The sequence below is a fragment of the Macaca mulatta genome, chromosome 2 (genome assembly GCF_049350105.2).
Source record: "Macaca mulatta isolate MMU2019108-1 chromosome 2, T2T-MMU8v2.0, whole genome shotgun sequence".
NCBI lineage: Eukaryota > Metazoa > Chordata > Mammalia > Primates > Cercopithecidae > Macaca > Macaca mulatta.
This window is the reverse complement of record NC_133407.1, coordinates 121793954-121814598: the sequence shown is the minus strand read 5'-3', so window position 1 is coordinate 121814598 and position 20645 is coordinate 121793954. Positions and strand designations below refer to the sequence as shown.

General features: G+C 46.6%; 1 protein-coding gene across 3 annotated transcripts in view; it reads right to left on the bottom strand.

Moving 5' to 3' along the window:
* ABHD6 (abhydrolase domain containing 6, acylglycerol lipase) overlaps positions 1-19380 on the bottom strand; it is a 55216-nt gene extending 35836 nt beyond the window's left edge. The window contains exons 1-3 of one of the 3 annotated variants that reach the window (XM_015130565.3): positions 19020-19380; positions 7566-7630; positions 851-994 (exon numbers count right to left, since the gene is read on the bottom strand). In XM_015130565.3, coding sequence (XP_014986051.1) covers positions 851-969 — 119 coding nt within the window. In that variant the 5' untranslated portion in view covers positions 970-994; positions 7566-7630; positions 19020-19380. 3 annotated transcript variants of the gene reach the window in all.
* Positions 19381-20645: the final 1265 nt, after the last annotated feature.

The window sequence follows — 20645 nt, the reverse complement described above, 5'->3', positions numbered from 1 at the left end:
ACATGGTGAAAGCCTGTTTCTACTAAAAATACAAAAATTAGCCAGGCATGGTGACATGCGCCTGTAGTCCCAGCTACTTGGGAGGCTGACGCAGGAGAATCGCTTGAGCCTGGGAAGCAGAGGTTGCAATGAGCCAAGATCACACCACTGCACTCCAGCCTAGGTGACAGAGGGAGACTCTGTCTCAAAAACAAAACAAAACAAAACAAAAAACCAAAAAAACAAAAAACATCCAATGATCAAGAAGATATCAAAGGAGTTTCCATAAAAATGTACAATACTTGCTTGAAGACAGAATCACTGACTTTGGGAATGTGGGTAGAGAAAGATGCTATCAGAAACCTGAAAGGGCTAGGCATGATGGCTCATACCTGTAATTCCAGCACTTTGAGAGGGCGAGATGGGTGGATCATTTGAGGCCAGGAGTTTGAGACCAGCCTGGCCAATGTGGTGAAACCCCATCTGTACTAAAAATACAAAAAAAATTATCTGGGCTTGGTGGCACACACCTGTAAAATCCCAGCTACTCAGAGGCTGAAGCAGGAAAATTGATTGAACCTAGGAGGTGGAGGTTGCAGTGAGCCGAGATCGTCCCACTGCACTCCAGCCTGGGCAACAGAGCACAACTCTGTCTCCAAAAAACAAACAAATAAGCCAACAAACCTGAAAGAACTGATCTGGTAATATTCTTCAAGAGCACTCCCAAAATTCCAAACAGGATGAGTACCTTTCAACTTTTCTCTATGTCTATTTCCTGATAAAATGTAGGACAACAACCACAAAAAGGACAAGCAGAGAAGTTGTCAATATTATGATACTCTTGAAAATGTCAATGATGAAACTGGCTTACCAATAGTAGATTCTTATCAGCGCTGAAGGCCACAGAAGAAATGAAGCCACGAATGCCAGGATTGGGATGGCCAGTGTCCCGCCCGCAATCACAAACATGTTAACCACATCAACATCCATCCTGCTCTTTCAGGCTGGCTGACTCCTGCAGGGGCCAAAGAGAATGACGATATTAAAACTCTGTATCAAGGGAAAAGAGGTGAAGAAGCAAAGGGGACAAGAAAAGTGAAGTTCTCGGAATGAGGGTAAAGAACAGGAGGAAACCAAAGCAGGCAAGTGCTTTAAAAAAAAAACAAATAGACGTGACAACTAAAAGTAACGAGGAATTTTTCAGAGGAGCCTGGATTTGTAAAAAACACTATAAAGGATGTTGTTAGGACAAATATGGAAATCTGCGTAAGGGCTGGGTATTAGACAACGTCATTGTATCAGTGATACAATTCTTGAGTATGATGATGAAATTGTGGTTATGTATGTACATAGGAAAATATCTTCTCTCTTAGGAGCTGTCTGCTGAAGTTGTAAGGGGTGAAGTATGATGGTATCTGCTACTCACTTTTAAAGGTTCAGGAGAGAAAAAGTAGTGTGTGTTTGTGTATCTGTGTGTGTGTGTTGGTGTGTGTGTTGGTGGGAGGAAAAGAGAGAAATAAAGCAAATATGGTAAAATGCTAACCACTGGGGAATCCAGGTGAAGGTTACATAATATTATCCTTTCGATCTTTCTTTAGGCTTGCAGTATTTAAAAATAAAAAGAAGCTGGGCGCCGTGGCTCATGCCTGTAATCCCAGCACTTTGGGAGGCTGAGCTGGGCAGATCACCTGAGGTCAAGAGTTTGAGACTAGCCTGGCCAACATGGTGAAACCCCATCTCTACTAAAAATACAAAAACTAGCCAATTGTAGTGGCAGGCGCCTGTAATCCCAGCTACTCTGGAGGCTGAGGCAGGAGAATCAGGAGAATCGCTTGCACCCAGGAGGCGGAGGTTGCAGTGAACCGAGATTGTGCCATTACACTCTAGCCTGGGCAACAAGAGCAAGACTCCATCTCAAAACAAAACAAAACAAAAACAAAAACAAATAAAAAAATAAAAAAGGAGGACAGATTGGGCTCATGCCTGTGATCCAGCACTTTGGGAGGCTGAGGCGGGAGGATCACTTGAGCCCAGGAGTTTGAAGCTGTAGTAAGCAATGAATGCACCACTGCACTCCAGCCTAGGCAACGGAGTGAGAACCTTTGAAAAAAGAAGACAGACTTTTAAAGAAATCAATGAACAAATATACATGTACACATGGATACAAGAAACCAGTAACTGTGATTGCATCTAAGGTGGGGAATTACATAGCTAAGTGTCAGGAACAGACAGGAGACTTATTTTTCACTTTTTAAAACTTTTAAGTTGTTTCGTAAATATATAACCAATTCTAAAAATAAATACGTAATATAAAGTTAGGGGGGAATAAGCCAAAAAGGTAGTTTTCAGTGTACTTTCTGATGTCTTCCTAAAGACTTACACATCTGAAGGCTAGAATGTGGGATGCATGAGAGTAAGGACCGGGTGTCCCCAGCACCAAGACTAGGACCTGACACATTATCGGGGCATTAGAATTCCAGCTGTATCACAGGCCCTGCCCTGTCCTGTCTTATGAGCTTACAATACAGTTCATTCTAGCATGGAATGAAAAATACTTCAGGCTGGGTTCCGTGGCTCATGCCTGTACTCTCAATGCTTTGGGAGGCAGAGGCGGAAGGATAGCTTGAGGCCAGGCATTCAAGACCAGCCTGGTCAACATGGCAAGACCTCATATCTATTTACATATATATATATATCTGTGTGTGTGTATATACACACATATATGTATATACACACATATATATCATAAAGTATATAAATATATATTTCAAGTCCCATCATTCTCCTCAATACAACACCTGGAAGGACCTGGAAGCCAGGTGTGACTCTCTTCATTGATTCCCAGCCATCTGTGCTAAGTGTGCAGGATTCACCAAACATAATACAGATTTCTTTAGGAAAAGCATTAACATCTAGCAAATCATGGCTTTCCTTACATTTCCTGGGAAATGAAGCAATCTCTCCCATATGCCTCTATCGACTGATACTTAATTCAATTTGATAACAAGTTCAATGCAGCACAGTATAACCTCCCAAATCACTGAGCACAAGGGTCAGCAGCTTTTTCTGTAAAGCGCCAGACAGTGATGATTTTAGCACTGTGGGACACAGAGTCTCTATCACAGCTACTCAATCTGCCACTGGATGAGAAAGCAGCCATTGAAGATATGTAACAAATGACTATGACTATGTTCCAATAAAACTTCACAGAAATAGACTGTAGGCCAAATTTGACCTGTAGGCTCTAATTTGCCAACCTTCGATATAGCACATCAACCCTGTCACATAGGAAAGGCAGGTGTTTCATCCTATTTTATAGGCTGAGGGAATTGAGGCTCTGAGAGGCTAACTAGCCCAAGGTCACCCAGCTGGTAGTCATGATTACAAAACAGGTTTCTAACTCCAATCCACTACCTTTGCACCAAGTTCCACTTTGTCTATTTTTTTTCCCCCCCACAAATGGCCGGTCCTCAGTCTCTGTAACCTCTTTGCTGTTAGGTGTCTACATTCATCATCCCTAATTTCTCCATGAAGATATGAGCTCTCCATCTTCAAGAGGTTTCGCCTAGCAAGCACCTCACAGCCTAGAGAAGGAGACACAGGCACCCATAGGTGGGTTAGATGGTTCTTTTCATTACATACACATACTCTACTTGAGTACAGTCCTGAGTCTACAGTGATGAAAGCTGCCACCTTCCCAGGGCATAAGCACTGGCTTTGTCTCCAATGCAACTGCCCTCTCAGTTTCTTAGTCACTGTAAATAATTTTCCCAGCACACTGAAATCATTGGCCTGCTTTTCCTTCTGGAACCAGAGCTCCTTGAGGGTAGGGACAATCATGTATGTTCTTTCTCAGTGTCAAGTATGGCACAGGACACAAATAAGGTACAAATGAATCAATGAAAAGCAAATTTACAAAATGGGTTCCATCTGTTTCATTTCTTTCAGGAACAACCATTCCCAATGATTCTGTAAGAGACCTGACATCTTTCCTCTTTTAGTAATTACAAAAATCCCTGAAGGAGTCACCTATTTAACACTGGCTAGAATTTACCCTGCTAGAAGGCATCACCATCAAGGAGTAAGCGAGTTAATCACAGACTGAAGGGAATCTGTACAGGTCTGTTGGAACATCGTGGGCTGTGAATGAGTTGACAAAGATGGGAACTGTCAGCTTTGAGAAGACTTTTCCACATCATACAAAGTCCTTAAAAACTGCTGGGAGCCACTGTGAATTCAGATTACTGAGCAGCAGGGAGTCCCTTGGACTAGGAATTAGAACAATTTATGCCCAAAGCCATATATATCATAGACTCTGACACTGGAGATGATAGCCCCGAAATGAAGGCATGATCATCCAAAAAACCCCTCTCTGCTCTGTCGGTGCCTGCCAAAATGCCAGTCAGTTTCAGCGAAGGCCGCATCTGGCTCCATCTTCTATTTAACAGCAGAATAAAGTCTTCCCTAAGCAGCTTTTGTAGAACATGATCAATTTAGCAAGGTTTGGACTTATTACAGAAAACCCTGCACACTCTCCCTGACAAGGTCAGATAAATCCAGACCTTAGTTGAAGAAACCACAATTCTGAGTTTTCTGTACAGATAAAGAGTAGGCAATGTATTCCTACCTCTACAACATCCTTCATTTTACAAAGGACTTGCTTCAGCTTTCCTTTAAAAAGACAGCTCCCCTGCCATGCTGGTGTTTATTTCTAGAATACTCTATGTACCCAGGGGAGAGGCTGGAGGCAGAAAAAAACTGAAGCATTGTGATCCAGGAACTGCCAATGGCCAAAAATCAGAGATCAACTAAGAAGTGTAACTTGAGTTTCCCAAAGCATGGGACAACTGAGAGTTTGCCAGATGACTTTAGTGAGTAGGAGAGTACTAAAGAGTGTTTCAGGGGTATACAGCATCGGATAACAACATATATACTAGGAAAGTCATCTCTTTTCAGTTCTCTTCAGTCCTGCTTGGGTCAAAGAGAAACTCTCAGTGTGGTGGTGTTAAACAGCTCTCTAGGCTGGGCGCAGTGGCTCATACCTATAATCCCAGCACTTTGGGAGGCTGAGGCAGGCAGATTGCTTGAGCAGAGGAGTTTGAGACTGGCCTGGGCAACATAGAGAGACCCTGTCTCTACAAAAAATATAAAAATTAGCCGGGCATGGTGGCATGCGCCTGTAGTCTCAGCTACTCAGGAGGCTGAGGTGGGAGGATCACTTGAGCCTGGAGGCTGAGGTTTCAGTGAGCTGAGAATGTGCCACTGCACTCCAGCCTAGGTGACAGAGGGAGACTGTTTCAAAAAAAAAAAGGAGTAAATTTAAAGAAAAATGTTTAGTAGGTGATACATGAGTCTAGCAAAAATCTTGATGGTTGTCCATGAATGGCAGACTCATGCGATGGATGGCACCAGGCTGGGGCCACCAGTGTGGCAGCTGGCCCTCTCCAACGTGGCTCTTCCACATGTCAGCTGGGAGACCTTGGCTTTCTCACCTAGTTAATGAGAACATTCAAATAGTCATGTCTGTTCTTTCTTACTCTGGTGACTTAAACATTTCTGGAATTATGCCAGGCCATTAAAGAGTAGGATCTGGCTCGCCCCCACAATAATCTTCTTTCCTATTAGAGTTCCCAGAACCTAAAACATCACCTGGCAAAGACTTGGTGCTTGATCATGTTTATCGCCTGACTGAATACACTGAAAAAGAAAAACACTTCATTTTACCTATTTATCGTGTAAAGTGAGGCACCCCAGGGTTAAAGACACTGCGGCACAGTGTGAAGCAGGCAATGCCAGGAAGGAGAGCTGGCCATGCTGGCACCAGGAAAAACATACTCTCACATCCCAGGCTCAGGATCCTCTGCCACTACCTAACACCCAAGCTGTGCATTTGGGGGCCCTTATGTCTGAACACAGTGGCAAAGATTAATTGGATGGGGGACATGTCAGTGGATCCAGATAAACATTGCATCAGGGAAATGAAGTTTAATCTGGGGTTAGGAGTAAGGCACATCTCACAGTTTTCTGTTAATGTTCTCACTGATTTGAAAACTGGGATCTTGAGTTCTGATATCTTAGTCTTGGGTATAAAGTAAAATCCAAGAATAAACAACGTAAAACACTTTCATAGAATCTCATAGACACATCTCACCTCACTTCTCCTGACTTACTGATTTCTGTCTTTTTTTTTTTTTTTTTTTTTTTTGAGATGGAGTCTCGCTGTGTGAGCCAGGCTGGAATGTAGTGGTATAATCTTGGTTCACTGCCACCTCTGCCTCCTGGGTTCAAGCGCTTCTCCTGTCTCAGCCTCCTGAGTAGCTGGGATTACAGGCATCTGCCACCATGCCTAGCTAATTTTTGTCTTTTTAGTAGAGACAGGGTTTCACCATGTTGGGCTGGTCTCAAACTCCTGACCTCAAGTGATCCCCCTGCCTCAGCCTCTCAAAGTGCTGGGATTACAGGCGCAAGCCGCTGCACCTGGCCAACTTACTGATTTCTGCCGACAGTAATTGCATCAGTCTAACCTCCTAGATGCCAACGCAAGTTTCATTCTCCTACTTGCTCATCACTCCTGTTAGCCAAAGGTGAAGAGGCACCAGCACTGGAGTCAACTTGTCCAAGTCTAAACAAACTGCACTGCCCAATATATGGCAATTTAAACTTAAATTGATTAAAGCCAAAGAAAATTCAAACTTCAGTTCTTCAGCCACACTAGCCACACTTCAAGTGCTCAACAGCTACATGTGGATAAGAACTACCATATTAGACAGCACAGCCTTAGGGGACTTACATCCCTAAAAACTAATCCCTAAAAACCCAATCCCAGTTGGGTTCAACATTTACTAGGAATGTAAAGTAAAAAGAAAAATTGTCACCAGGTGTAGGAGTTTGTATGATTTGGACCGCAGCTCCCCTCAGTCACCACACTGGGTCCAGGTCCTCCCTTCCTCTCCCTCCTGTTTCTGTAAAGGCTATTCTTTCATGCCCCACAGTCCCACCACCATCAGCTGCCACAGGAATCTTCTCAATTTCACACCAGGGATCAGGCTGTGCTGGTCTCATATTCACCAAATAAAATGTGAACTCTGACCGCCCCATGTGGTCCCAGCTGAACTTCCCAGTCCTGACACCCACGTCTTTGCCTGCACTCCAAATAACCAGCTCCTAGCCCCCATGCAAGCCCCATACAGCTTCATTCTGTCTTCCTTCCTGCTGTCCCCTTGGTGTGGAGCACACCCACGTCTGGGCTGCCTGATGAACCCTTCTCTGCCCTCAGGGCCGGTTCAAGTGTCCCCTTTCCAGGAAAGCACTGGGGCCCATGAGCCCATGCCTTCCAGACTCCCTTCAAATTCAGAGGCAGGTTCCCCCGCAGAGTTTTTCAGAACTATTCGTAGGGGGTTTTTAGGGTGTGCACCAGAGCTTTGAAAACCACCAGGTGCCCTTCCCACCAGACCTACTGATCAGAGAAATCATGCAGCACAGTTTGGCCTGCAGAGGGCTTGGGAGCAGGGCTTACAATAGTAGTCCCAGTCTCATTAAAAGCTGCCTTTTGGGGTAAATCTATGGTGGTTAAAATCCATACTCACTCTTCAAAGAGCACAGCCTTCTCTCCCAACTGCTACTGGCTCTGGCAGAAGCTGAAAATGAGATTCTGGAATCACAAGAAATAAAATGACACAGTATTAACTCATACTAGCGAATATGAATGAAGTGCTAACAGCCGGCCAAATTGCTGGCTTCAGTGAAGGTGGAGTGCTGTCTTCCTCAGCACAGGCAAAGTACAAACAGCTTGTGGCTTTATACTACAAGTCTCTTGTAGTATAAACAAGGCTTTATACTTTATAGCCTCTTGTTCAGGTCACCTACGCCAGTGAGGCAATAAGGCAAATGTGCACAAAGGGCAGGGCTTGACAGAGGTCAAAGAAGAAATCTGGTGAGTCATCCAGCATGGAACGATAGTTAAAGCTCTCCTCCATTGGGGTTAGGGCTTACCTAAACAGTGTGTTCAGAAAGGAATGGAAGCAAGGCAGCAACCAATGGGCAAGTGAGGATAATATTGTTACCAGAGTGATGGCACTGGTACTGTCAGGGGAGCCGCACCGCTCCAAAACTGGGCCAGGCAGAAGCAGGGAGGCACTACAAACTGCCCAGCAGCCAGAGAATGAGATGAGCAAAGGAAATGAACTCAGCAAAACCCCTGAATTGTTTCAGATGAAGAGTTAAATATAAAAAATAAAACCATCAAAGTTCTAGGAGGAAACATGAGAATCCTATTTTAAAAATATCTCCATAGGAAAGGGCTTTCTAAGTAATGTCTAACATTCAGAGGCCATAACAAAAAGAGTATTAGTTGCATAAAAAAGGTTTTAAATTTCCACCTGGAAAGAGATACAATAAATAAGATTAAAATTTGTAAATACATAATAGAGACAACATAGTAATTTCCTTAATGTATAAAGGGTTCCCACAAATCAAGACCAACAACAGCAAAACCTAATAGAAAAATGAGCAAATGATCTGAACAGATAATTCACCACAAAGGAAATCTAAATGACTCTTAAACATATAAAAAGATGCTCAATCTTATTTATAACAAGAGATATGCAAATTAAATCTACAGGGTGATGGTGATCTTCCTTTATTGTACTGGTAAAGAACAAGAAGTTTAATACAGACTGTGCCATTGAGGCAATGGAAAAATAGATGCTCTCATATAATGTACCAATTTGCATTCTCATCAGCAAACTCTACAGATTGCAATTCGGCAAAATCTGTGGCTATGTAAAATGCACATATCCTTGACCTAATGATCATCTCTTTTTTTTTTTTTTTTGAGATGGAGTTTCACTCTTGTTGCCCAGGCTGGAGTGCAATGGCGCAATCTCAGCTCACTGCAACCTCCGCTTCCTGGGTTCAAGCTATTCTCCTGCCTCAGCCTCCCGAGTAGCTGGGATTACAGGCATGCGCCACCACGCCTGGCTAATTTTGTATTTTCAGTAGAGACAGGGTTTCTCCATGTTGGTCAGGCTGGTCTTCGAACTCCCGGCCTCAGGTGATCTGCCTGCCTTGGCCTCCCAAAGTGCTAGGATTACCGGTGTGAGCCACCATGCCTGGCTATGATCTTTTCTTCTAGGAATTTATCTGTGTTTATGCCTGATTATGTGTGAAAATGTTTGTGTAAGAGTATTATAATAGTATTCATAATGGCAAAAGATTGGAAATAATTCACATGCTCACATATAATGAACTTAAAGTTAAGTAAATGATGATATAGCTTTGCAAAGAAATACATGTAGCCATTAAATACAAATAGAAATTAAATATAAGCCATCTGAATAATGAGACAGTCCTATTTGTTCCTATGGGTAATGACCTCCAAGGTCATTAACTCAAAAAAGCATGGAACAGAAGACAGTGGTTAAGAGTAATACCTCTAATATTGAAAAACAGAGAGTGAGAGAGAAAACATATTTGTTATGCTTATGTATGTGGGAAATCCTTCTGAATGGACACAAAAGAAATTGGCCATGATTATAGTTAGCACTGGGAAACTGCAGGACTGGGGACAGAGATGAGAGGGAGACTTTTCACTGATACCTTCTGTCCCTTTTGAAGTGCTACTATGTGCATATTTAATGAAAAACTACAATATAGGCTGGGCATTGTGGCTCACGCCTGTAATCCCAGCACTGTGGGAGGCCAAGGCGGGCGGATCACTTGAGGCCAGGAGTTCGAGACCAGTCTGGCCAACACGGTGAAACCCCAACTCTACTAGAAATACAAAAATTAGCCAGGTGTGGTGCTGTGTGCCTGTAGTCCCAGCAACTCAGGAGGCTGAGGCACGAGGATCGCTTGACTGGGAGGTGGAGGTTGCAACGAGCCATGACTGTGCCATTGTACTCTAGCCTGGATGACAGAGCGAGACTGTCTCAAAAACAAACAAACAAACAAACAAAAATACTACAATATAAACTCCTCAAATAAAGTAGTCCATCTGTATTGTTCAGTATGGTAGCCACTAGTCACATGTGGCTGCTTAAAATTAAATTGAAATTAAAGAAAATTTAAAATTCAGATCCTCAGCTGCACTAGCCACATGTCAAATGCTCAGTAGCCACTAGTTTGTGGTTATCATATTGGACAGCAGAAATATAGAACATTTCCCTTATCACAAAAGTTCTACTGGCCAGTCCCAGACTCTACACTAGTTCAAGAGGCCAGGCACCGTAGCGCACACTTGTAATCCCAGCACTTTGGGAGGCTGAAGCAGGAGGATCACTTTGAGCCCAGGAGTTCGAGACAAGCCTGGGCAACGTAGCAAGACCCCATCTCTGTTAAAAATACAAAAATTAGTCGGGTGTGGTGGTACATGCCTGTAGTCCCAGCTAGAATCCCTTGAACCTGGGAGGCGGAGGTTGCAGTGAGCCAAGATCAGGCCACTGCACTCCAGCCTGGGTGACACAGTAAGACTCTGTCTCAAAAAAAAAAAAAAAAAAAAAAGCCCATTAGAGACAGCAACAAAATATTAACTGTTTTGCATTATGAGGGAAGAAATACAACAAATGTGAATGCTGGAAGGATGGAGGATGAAACTCCCTCCATCTCCACACATGCTACGCAGCCTAGCAGCCCACTCTATTAACATTCAATGATTCAATGACTGGGGGACTACTGCCTACGTGACTGTCCAGAAGTTATGCCTGCATGGCAGGAACTTTAGTCCTTAAGACTCAAAGTCCAGTAGTCTAAGATAGAAGATAGGAATTTAAATTTTTCTAATGATAAACGTTCTTATCATTCTATCCTGGAAACACATGACCATCCATAAACCACAAATTCTTATCTCCTTTGTGGTTCTGGGAGAGGTACTGGTTAGATGGTTCACTCTCTCTTGCTTTGCACCAAAACTCTGACAACTGGTTCCTCATGGGGGTTCTCATTCAAGAACCAGTCTAGCCCACAGTCCCTCCCTGCTTTGGCCACCTGGGCAGCACCGTGGGAAAGAGAAGTCAGTCCAGTGAGGCTTGTCCTGTGGGTGGAGGATCAGAGAGAACCAGAAAGCAGTGCTACCTGATCCTCTAGAGAAGTGACAGGCAGAGGGGGGACAGGCAGGCAGATCAGTCTGAGGCTCAGCTGGAAGGCAGGGGGGTTGTGTATCCTGTGGTACAGCTTTTAACAAATCACACTGGCCAAGAAGCAAGGCAATGAAACATGTCACACATGCACTGACCTAGCAACATCAGCCTCTTTGGTCAAGATGTAGGCTGTGGTGATAGTCTGGAATAACCGCCTGCTTGAAAACATGTTTAAAACAAGACAACCCTACAGAAATACAAGCCAGTCCCCTGCTGGATAAAACAGGAGCCAAAAGCCACTTGACCCTTTACCTTCAAGGAGCCCAAAGTCTTCAGGCTCTAGTGGAGCCCACAACAGGCTTTGATCTGAACATTTCTCACTGAATTAGCATGAATACATGTACTGTCATCAGCCAGGTCACCCCTCAACGGTAAAGTGCTAGAAAGAGCATCATGTACGTGACTATTTGCCACATGGCTGAAAGGAATTAAAATAGCTCTCTATTGGTGTGCTATATAGCAGACAGCAAAAATAGAACCTCAGCACCCAAAACATTCTCTGTTGGCCAAACTTGTACTTTTAAATAAGAGGAAAAGCAGGGAGGTCAAAGATGCTTTTGCCCCTCCCTCCCTCCCTCCTTCCCTCCCTCCCTTTCTTCCTTCCTTCCTTCCCTCCTTCCAAGACAGGGTCTCCCTCTGGTGCCCGGGCTACAGTGCAGTGGCACCATCTCAGCTCACTGCAACCTCTGCTTCCAGGGTTCAAACAATTCTCATGCCTCCTCCTCTCCAAGTAGCTGGGACTACAGGCATGCACCACCACGCCTGGCTAATTTTTGTATTTTTAGTAGAGACAGGGTTTTGCCATGTTAGCCAGGCTGGCCTCAAACTCCTGGCCTCAAATGATCCACCTGCCTTGGCCTCCCAAAGTGCTGGGATTATAGGCGTGAGCCACCGTGCCCAGCCTGGGGTTTTGCCTTTCTAAAGGAGGTGAAGTGGCCAGGTGCAGTGGCTCATGGCTGTAATCCCAGCACTTTGGGAGGCCCAGCTGGGTGAATTACCTAAGGTTAGGAGCTCAAGACCAGCCTGGCCAACATGGTGAAATCCTGTCTCTACTAAAAATACACAATTAGCCAGGTGTGGGGGCGGGCACCTGTAATCTCAGCTACTCAGGAGGTTGAGGCAGGAGAATCACTTGAACCTGGGAGGCAGAGGCTGCGATGAGCTGAGATGGAGCCATTGCACTCTAGCCTGGGTGACAGAGCGAGACTCCATCTCAAAACACAAACAAAAAAAAGGAGATGAAGTTGGTCTACGGTACTTTCTAACTGCAGGAACAAAGTTGATGTTAAACAAGAAAAGGAGCCCTGTTAATAAACACTGGCAGACTTTAGCAGGACAAGACTTCCCACTCCCAGCACAAAGTCTAGCATTCAGGGTCCTTGTGAGCTGATCCACATCTTCTTTCTAGCCAGAATCTCCTCTCCAGAGACCTCAGTAGCCCAAGAAGATGAACACCAGAAAAAAGGATATATGGTAAAGCCACCCTCAGAATTTCATAGCTAAGAGTAAAATACAGTTTTGTTTAGTACTTTATCCAAATAAACAAAACAAAAATCAAATCTATCTATTTTAAAAGCAATAGTAAATACTAAGCAAAATTTAGGTTATAATTACACTTGTGTGCTTTTTTTTTTTAATTTGGGACAGTGTCTTGCTCTGTTGCCCAGGTTAGATTGCAGTAGCGCACTGCAGCCTCGACCTCCTGGGCCCAAGTGATCCTTCCACCTCAGCCTCATGAGTAGCTGGGACCACAGGCATGCACCACCATGCCCAGCTAATTTTTCACTTTTTGTAGAGATGGGGTCTCTCTATGTTACCCAGGCTGTTCTCGAACCCCTGGCCTCAAGAATCTTCTTGCCTTGCCCTCCCAAAGTGCTGGGATTATAGGTGCGAGCCACCATGCTCAGCCCTGTGCGAATTCTTAGAACAAAGACTTGATCTCGTGTAAACTGTTTTACAGTATAAGTCTTTCCAATTAACATTTGGTCATCACTGTGCTATCATAAGCCATTTTTGCAAAAATATCTTAGGGCCTCACTGATTTCTCGAGGGCCTCTCAATTCTTTGATTTTCAAGTCTCTCCCCTAAAGGAGTGTTCATCCCTTCTCTTCATCAATTGTTGGCAGATCTCACATTGCCAGATCCTATTATTGCTTTGACACGTCATCCAAGCAGTTCTCCAACATCACTGGCTTTGATTTCATGAGATATTGCCTCTCTTAAGAGTTGCAATTTTACTTTCCATTAAACATATGACGACCAGAGAGAGACCCAGAGTCAAAATATGGATGCTCCTGGAGCCTAACTGACCATCAAGGTTGAAAACAGAGGGAGAGATGATGAAGTAGGACCTAATTTTGCACATGGCTAGTCCATTAATGAGTATTTTCCTGTTATGAAAACTTCTGCTTCCCAGTCAGGCGCAGTGGCTCACGCCTGTAATCCCAGCACTTTGGGAGGCTGAGGCAGGTGGATCACTTGAGGTTCGAGACTAGCCTGGCCAATATGGTGAAATCCTGTCTCTAACTAAAAATACAAAAAAATTAGCCAGGCATGGTGGCACACACCTGTAGTCCCAGCTACTAAGGAGGCTGAGGCATGAGAATCCCTTGAACTCGAGAGGCAGAGGCTGCAGTGAGCCGAGTTCGCGCCACTGCACTCCAGCCTGGGCAACAGAATGAGACTCTGTCTCAAAAAAAAAAAAAAAAAAAAAAAAAAGAAAAGAAAACTTTTGCTTCCCATCCACAATATGGAAACTGTGGAGAATCAGATGCTAGATACACTTAATAATCTGACTCCCTTATGACTATGCCTGCACTGGCTTTCTGGGTTTTTTTCTCTATTTTCTCCACTCTCTCTACCTGTAAGACATTAAGACATCCTCTGTTTACCCCGTTATCCTTTAAAAAATCTTTCCGGTGGAGCTAGAAGTTATCTCCTTCACTTAGCCTTTCCTCAATCCCCCAGTAACCTTTGTTTCATCCTCCATGCCCCAGAATATTTGGTATGAATACTTCCTTCTCAAGACACTTGTGATTTGTATCTTGCGATGAAAACACTGGCTGGACTCTCCACTACGCTGCAAGCCCCTCAAAAAGAAGTTTGACCACATCTTTGCCTCTGTCACAATACTTAGTATCCATTGTGCCTTGCCCTTGGCGGACTTGGTCAATGCCAAATGATAAGCTGGAAAGCCAAAACAGAACCAACTGCTGACTGATAAGAAACCACTGCCTGCACCCATCACACAGACTTAGGGGGAGAAGTCATGAATCAACAGGGCTGCCCTACCAGTGTCAACACAGGCCATTCCTTCACTCTGCTCATACGGCCACCAATGAAAGAAACATTCATCAGAGCAGTATAGTTTTAGAAGTTTTAGTTTGGATGGGCAGCTGGGTCCTAGAGAAGTTAAGCAAGCTGCTCAATGTTACACAGCTTTCTCTTCCTCTCTACTAATTCACCAGTGGCTGGCAGTGGCTCTCAGCATGATGTTGAAGGCACTTAGGATTTGGTGCCTGCCCATCTCTCAAGAGTCATCTTCTTCTATCACTGCCTATCACCTGCCCGCCATCCCTTCCCATAACGATCTGTAATCCCCAGACACACCGTGCTCTCCCACACCTCCAGGACTTTGGCACACCTGCTCCCCTCTCCCCAGCACACCTATTCTCCCTCTTGCCTGGCGAGCTGCAGCCCATCCTAAAAGTCTTGGTTATTAAAGCCCTGCCCCTCTCTATAAATGCTCCTCTGACAGTTCAGTTTTGCAGCTCAACAACCTGGGTTCAAATTTCTGCTCTGCCACTGACCACTGTGACTCTGTTCTGGTTACATGCTTGCCATGTGACTGTAGCAAGGGACCTAACCTCTTAGAATTCTACCTCAGTGTGAGGATGAAATGGGATGATGCAAGGAAACGGTTCAAAGCAGTGACAGGCAGATATTAAGCAGTCACTCTGCACTGCTGGGATCTTGCCTGACTTCACAGGCAGTTAGGCAGCCCTGCCATACCTCCACCACCCTGCATGGCCACTGCTCAGGCCTATGGAGATGCCTAAGTAGTCTCTGGGCAGGGTCTGCATTGCCATCTTTATACTCTCAGAATCCAGTCCCATCCCCAGACTTCATCATATGTAAGGTCTGAATCCTTTTCTGGATATATCACAAGGCAAACACCCAATGCCAACAGCCAAACAGCCACAGCTTCTGGAAAAATGCCTCAGAGAAAAGGTTGCTGTTAATGTATTACTTAAAAAGAAGAGGATCCCAACCCGCAGCAGTGTAAGAACCTCTGCCCATACCTCCTGAGTGCTGTCCTGCTCCCCTGAATCAGCAGTTTCCTTGGCACAGTACCAGCGAGTCGCACAAAAGCTCATGACAGACCCCAAACCCATCCAACCACAGGCAGCAACACCCTACGTGGCCTCTAGGATTGGGAAGCGTCAAATAGGATCCAGAGGGTTTCTAAGAGTCTGGTTTAGGAGAATACCTTGATCTTCTTGGAAGAGGCAACTACATGCAAGGTCAGAAAGCACTTTAATGTTGTGAAAATCATGTCCGGTTTCAGTTTCTCAACTGTGGCACAAGTGACATTGGAGGCCATATAATTCTTTGTTGTGGCACTGTCCTGTGCATTGTAGGACATTTAGCAGCATCCCTGGCCTCTATTCACTTGATATTACCTACAAGTTGTGACAACCGACAACAAAAAAATTTAAAACTTACCCAGGTTTGGCCGGGCACGGTGGCTCACATCTGCAATCCCAGCACTTTGGGAGGTCAAGGGGGGCGGATCACCTGAGGTCAGGAGTTCGAGACCAGCCTGACAAACATGGAGAAACCCCGTCTCTATTAAAAATACAAAATTAGCCAGGCGTGCTGGTGCATGCCTATAATCCCAGTTCCTCGGGAGGCTGGGGCAGGAGAATCGCTTGAACCCGGGAGGTGGAGGTTGCGGTGAGCTGAGATCACACCACTGTACTCCAGCCTGGGCGACAGAGCGAGACTCATCTAAAAATAAATAAATAAATAAATTACCCAGCTTTGGTGGTGCACACCTGTAGCCCTAGTTACTTAGGAGGCTGAGGTAGCAGGATTGCTTGAGCCCGGGTGTTTAAAGTTACAGTGAGCTATGATTGCTCCACTGCACTCCAGCATGGGTAACAGAGTGAGACTCTGTCTCTAAAAAAAAAAAAAAAAAAAAATTTAAGACTCAAATACGAATAATTTTTTAATGATTTTTTTTTTTCAACTTGCAGAACTAGCTTCCCGGCATCCTCCAAACACTTAGCTTTGATGGGGGATGTCCTTGCCTCTTTTCTTTTGAACACTCATCACAGTAATAATTGATCTAATCACCAAAATCACCAGGAGTTTCATAAAAAGTATGACATAGTGTGCCGGGTGTGGTGGTGCACACTTGTAGTCCCAGCTACTTGGGAGGCTGAGGTGGGAGAATCACTTGAGCCCAAGAGTTCCAGGCCAGCTTGAGTAGGAAACATAGTGAGACTTCATCTCTAAAAAATAAACTTTTTTTTAAAGAATATGACATAGTGAAGCTGATTTCCACTCTTAGCTGCCTGCTAGCCTACTAGGATAAACACTCATCCTTTATTTATTTTTTTATTTTCTGAGACTGGGTCTTACTTTGTCACCTAGGCTGGAGTGCAGTGGCGCAATCTCAGCTCACTGCAACCTCGACCTCCCAGGCTCAAGCAATCCTCCCACCTCAGGCTCCCAAGTAGCTGGGACTACAGGTGCGCAACACCACTCCCAGGTAATTTTTTTTTTTTTTTTTTTTGGTAGAGATGGGGTTTCGCCATGTTGCCCAGGCTAGTCTTGAACTCCTGGGTTCAGGTTATCCTCTTGCCTTGGCCTCTCAAAGTGCTGGCCACTTTGAGGTGTGAGCCCACAACACCCAGTCAAAACACTCATGCTTGCCTCTCTTCCCTCTAAACCCAAAGATAATCTTTGAGTCTAACCTCTTGCCCCCAGGATAGACCTCACCCAACACATACTGCAAACCAGGATCACCTCTAAGGACAAGGTTTTTCTCACATCAAGTTTCAGAATTACTTCCCAGTTGCACAAACTGCATTCCCATCTTTTACTCTAGGTTTGCAGATGCTCACAGAACTCAAAGGTCACACATTTTAAAAGCTAAAAAAAAAAAAAAACAGAAGGGCAATTCTGTCTCTAACTACAAAGACAATGGGTAATTTAGAGTTGAAGAAAGCCACAGAATGTGTCGAAAAATGCAAAATAATAAAAATAATAAAAAGATGAAAATAGAGTTGGAGAAAGTCTCATAGGCCTTTCTGAGCACAAAAAATGGTTAACTTCTGCAGAGTCAGTGTGAGCCATTTATTAATGATTTTTTTCCAGTAATTCAAGGTAATGGTCAATTACCACTCTTCATAATAACAGCTGCTGCTTTCTGAGTGCTTAACACATGCTGGGCCCTGTGCATTATTTTATCTAAATATTGCCACTACCCTCTAAAGTGGGTACTGTTACCAGAAGCTGAGCGGCCCTTGCTAGTCTGAGAACGAAATTTTAGAAAAATAAATTGGTGCTGGAAACACAGGTGATTAATTTCTCTTATTTATAATTTCCTATATTATAACAATGTTCTTGATAAGAATTTGTTGAAACTGGGTAAAAAGTCTAGTGGTTCGAGGCCGGGTGGGGGAGGTTGGGGGGAGGGGGGTGATTCTGAGGCCAGAGTCACTTCGTGTCCTGGGAAGGGACCACCTCTGGAAGCCTCATATTCCTACTCTCAGGAATGGGCACAGCGGTGGTACCTACCTCAAGGGGCCGTTGGGGAAACTATGGCAGGTAATTCTTTTAAGGGGCTTAGGACAAGGTCTGGCACACAATATTTGCTTATTCTATGTCAGCTCTTATTCATTACAAACTATTTTAAACTCTTAGCCAGGTGGAGCCACTAGGGATTTCTGAGCAGGCAGGAGCAGCGGGGAGTGGGGTGGTGAGATAAATGCGGGCTTCCATGTCCCAGCTGGAGTAAGACCTCCCCTTTATTTCCTCTTCTTAACCACCCAGCTCCTGGAGCACACAAAAGGCTCAAAATACATATTCCCTGCATGCACAGTATCTAGACCCTCTGGCATCCTCTTCCTCCCCCACTCCCCCATGCCTCACTATGTCAGCCGGTCTCGCTGTGGGCTCAGGGGTGCAAACCCTGCACGTGCACTGCCCTGCAGCCGGCGTTACACAATCCGCATTTCTAAGGCAGAGGGGAAGCCCGTGTCGCCGTAGGCGGGGGACAGCAGGTTGCCGGCGAGTACCTGGCTGGACAGCACCCTGACTCAAGGGTTTCGACAAGGAGAGGGCGCAAGGGCACGGGAGCCGGGGTAGGCTGGGGAAAGGGAAACTGAAAGGCTGCTCGGGGAGGGGAGTATTAGCGGAGAGAGATCTGGGGGGCGGCGCGGAGGCGGCGCGTGACACGGAGCAAGATGCTGTCTGGGAGGGCGAGCTGCAGTCCTTCTCCAGGAAATGGGGGAAACGGGGCTGCAGGAGCCCCAAAATCCTCTCAGCACTGCGAGGGGCGCCTAAGGGCTGCTGCGGGCGCAGGGGGAGGGGAGGCGGAGTAGAAAGAGGGTGCAGGTCCCGACCCGTCCTCACTGTGTCCCCCGGCTTCAAGAGGCTGGCAGCCTGAACCCCGGACGTGGGGCGCCGGGGTTCGGGTATCTCAAACCTATCCAGGCAGCGGGAGGTGGGGGCAGCGTCCGCGCGGGGAGCAGAGTGGAAAGGCAGGTGCAGATCCCCGACTCTTTCCACCCGATGCGCCGCTGCCAGGAGGCACTGGGGGAGAGGTCACGGGGCCATCAAGGCGCCCTATCCCCCTAGGGGCGCACCACCGCCCATCCGCCCGCCCCCGCTCACCTGACCGGCCTCAGCCGCCTGGGTCCCGCCGCCGGGCCTGGACCCCGGTCCTCGGTCTCTAGCCCCGGACTCGGACCTGCCGCGGCGCTCCTACCCGCGCCGCTCCCAGCTCGGGCGCCCAGCCCAGCTGGACTCCTTAAAGGCGCAGCGTGCCGGTTCGCGTCCTCCGACAGAAAAGTCGGCCCGGCGCGGCCCCGGCGCCGCGCGCTGTCCCCCAGCGGCCGCGCTCTGTTTAGGGGCTCCGGGGCGCTTCCGGGGCGCTTATCCCCAGCTCCTCCGCGCGCGGGCTCACAGAGTTAAATCCGGAGGATACAGTTAGCGTTCCGCACAACCCGACGCCGGCAGCTGTCTCCTAGCACCCGAAAGCCAGGGCAAGAGCAGGATCGCTTAACGAGGTACTGGGGGTGGAGCCCGAGCTCCCGGTCCCGCCCCCGGCGCCCCGCCCCCGGCGCCCCGCCCCCGGCGCCCCGCCCCCGAGCGCACACGGTGGCGGGGCTCGGGGAGGGCCTCTGAGCCCGCAGAGCCACACACAGTTCCACATCCCCGGCCCGAATTCTTCCCGGCACTGTTTCACTTATGGAGCACCTACTGTGTGCCTGGCGCGGCTGGGCGTTAAACTCGCCAAAGTGACTCAGACAGGGTCTCTGGATCTCTGCCCCGAAAGGCATCAGAGAGAAAGGGACAGGCGGGGGTTCTCAGGCAGCAAAGCAACACTGCTTGACATCGGTTGTCTCACGTAATCCTATGAGGTAGGCACTGGGGTCGGCTTCTTTTCTCAGAAGATACCGATGCTCAGGGAGGTGAGGGACTTGCCCTGGATAGTCTAGGAAATGGAAGAAATGGGGGCGCAGGAGCCCCCAGATCCTCTAGACACTGCGAGGATTCCACCCCAATGAACACCGTAGGCGCTCGGCTCCCCCCCTGGCTTTCGGGTGCTTGGAGACAGTTGCCGGCGTCGGGTAGTGCGGGACGTCAGTCTGTAAGGACAGAACTGGGGATTCCAACTCAGGATCGTCTGACTCCAAAGCTATGCGGGAGAAATGGGCTTCTGGAAAGGCCTTTGGACACCTCTAGTTAAACCCCTGCTATGGTCATTTCTTTCTTTTAGGGACAGTTAAACCCCAGCTTGGCCTGGCTACTCTTCCCTGTTTTTTATGTCTTAGTTTAGCTGCCACTTCCTGTAGGAAGCCTTCAGTAAGCCCTCTTTGGGCTCATACTGCACTGTGGGCTTCTTTCATCAAAACATATATTCGTTCATTTAACAGATATTTACTACACCTGTTAGGGGCCTCAGTGGCACCCAGGTCTTCCTGCTGCACTGAGTGCTTGGCCTGCTTGTCTGCCTGCCATTCCAGACATTAAGGGGCCAGGGCCCAGCAGGATTCCCTTGGCCGTTTAAATCCACCACAAAGGCAGCCTTTGGGCCTCAGCCTGCCAAGGCCTCAACGCTGGTGGAGCCTGGCTGAGTGGGGCAGGTTCTTGGTTTTAAGAATAGGACACGGTCAAGAAATCCCAGAGATGTGGCAAAAGGGCATCTCTGAAGCCACTAGTGAGCCCCATGCCTGTAAACCCTGCTCTGCAGGGCAGCTGGAATTCATCTGGAGTTTGGGACAGTCCCCCTGACTT